The 656-nt window shown below is 58.4% G+C and overlaps 1 protein-coding gene across 1 annotated transcript in view; it reads right to left on the bottom strand.

Annotated features, from left to right (window-relative positions):
* The window catches only part of fastk (Fas-activated serine/threonine kinase), a 13,687-nt gene that overhangs the window by 8,987 nt on the left and 4,044 nt on the right, over positions 1-656 (bottom strand). The window contains exons 4-5 of the mRNA XM_015368948.1: positions 355-503; positions 69-285 (exon numbers count right to left, since the gene is read on the bottom strand). Of these exons, the coding sequence (XP_015224434.1) occupies positions 69-285; positions 355-503 (366 nt within the window). The remainder of the gene's footprint in view (positions 1-68; positions 286-354; positions 504-656) is intronic.

Raw genomic sequence — 656 nt, 5'->3', positions numbered from 1 at the left:
TCCCTCTGTCAGGGTGGGACATGTCCACTATCCCTCTCAGGTCCTAGAGATCGTCTGTGTTTGCTCACTGGTGACGTTGCTGATGAAGGCGGAGGAGAAGACGCGGTGGAGGACGCTCCCAGGGAAATGTCCCAGCTGGAACAGAGACATCAGGATGTTGACGGTGGCCAGAGGAGAGCTGAGGGCCTTCAGCTCCACCACCTCCTCCAGCCGAGAGAAGAACTGCTGCTCAGAGGACGGACGGTAGCTCATCCTGCTGAAGGGGAACACCAGCTTCTGGATCACCTGGTCACAGAGGAACCCTGGTCAGAGCGCGGCGTCCACAGGCCCCGCCCACTGCAGAGGTCCCCTCACCTTACTGTCCAGGTACTCAGCCTTCCTGACCAGGAAGTCAGCGATGGCGTCCAGCAGCCGCGTCTCCCTCAGCCGGTGCCGAGCGACGTATTTGGAGATGAGAGCCATGGTGTAGGGGGTGATGCTGTCCACCTTCTTGGGCAGCTCATCTGTAGGAGACAGTTAAACCGGGCGTTAAACCAGGCGTTAAACCGGGTGTTAAACCAGGCGTTAAACCGGGCGTTAAACCGGGCGTTAAACCAGGCGTTAAACCAGGCGTTAAACCGGGCGTTAAACCGGGCGTTAAACCAGGCGTTAAACCA

Source organism: Cyprinodon variegatus, unplaced genomic scaffold, assembly GCF_000732505.1.
Source record: "Cyprinodon variegatus isolate N-32 unplaced genomic scaffold, C_variegatus-1.0 Scaffold2273, whole genome shotgun sequence".
Classification (NCBI taxonomy): Eukaryota; Metazoa; Chordata; class Actinopteri; order Cyprinodontiformes; family Cyprinodontidae; genus Cyprinodon; species Cyprinodon variegatus.
Note: the sequence above shows the minus strand (reverse complement) of the source record. Positions and strands in the feature narration are given on the sequence as shown.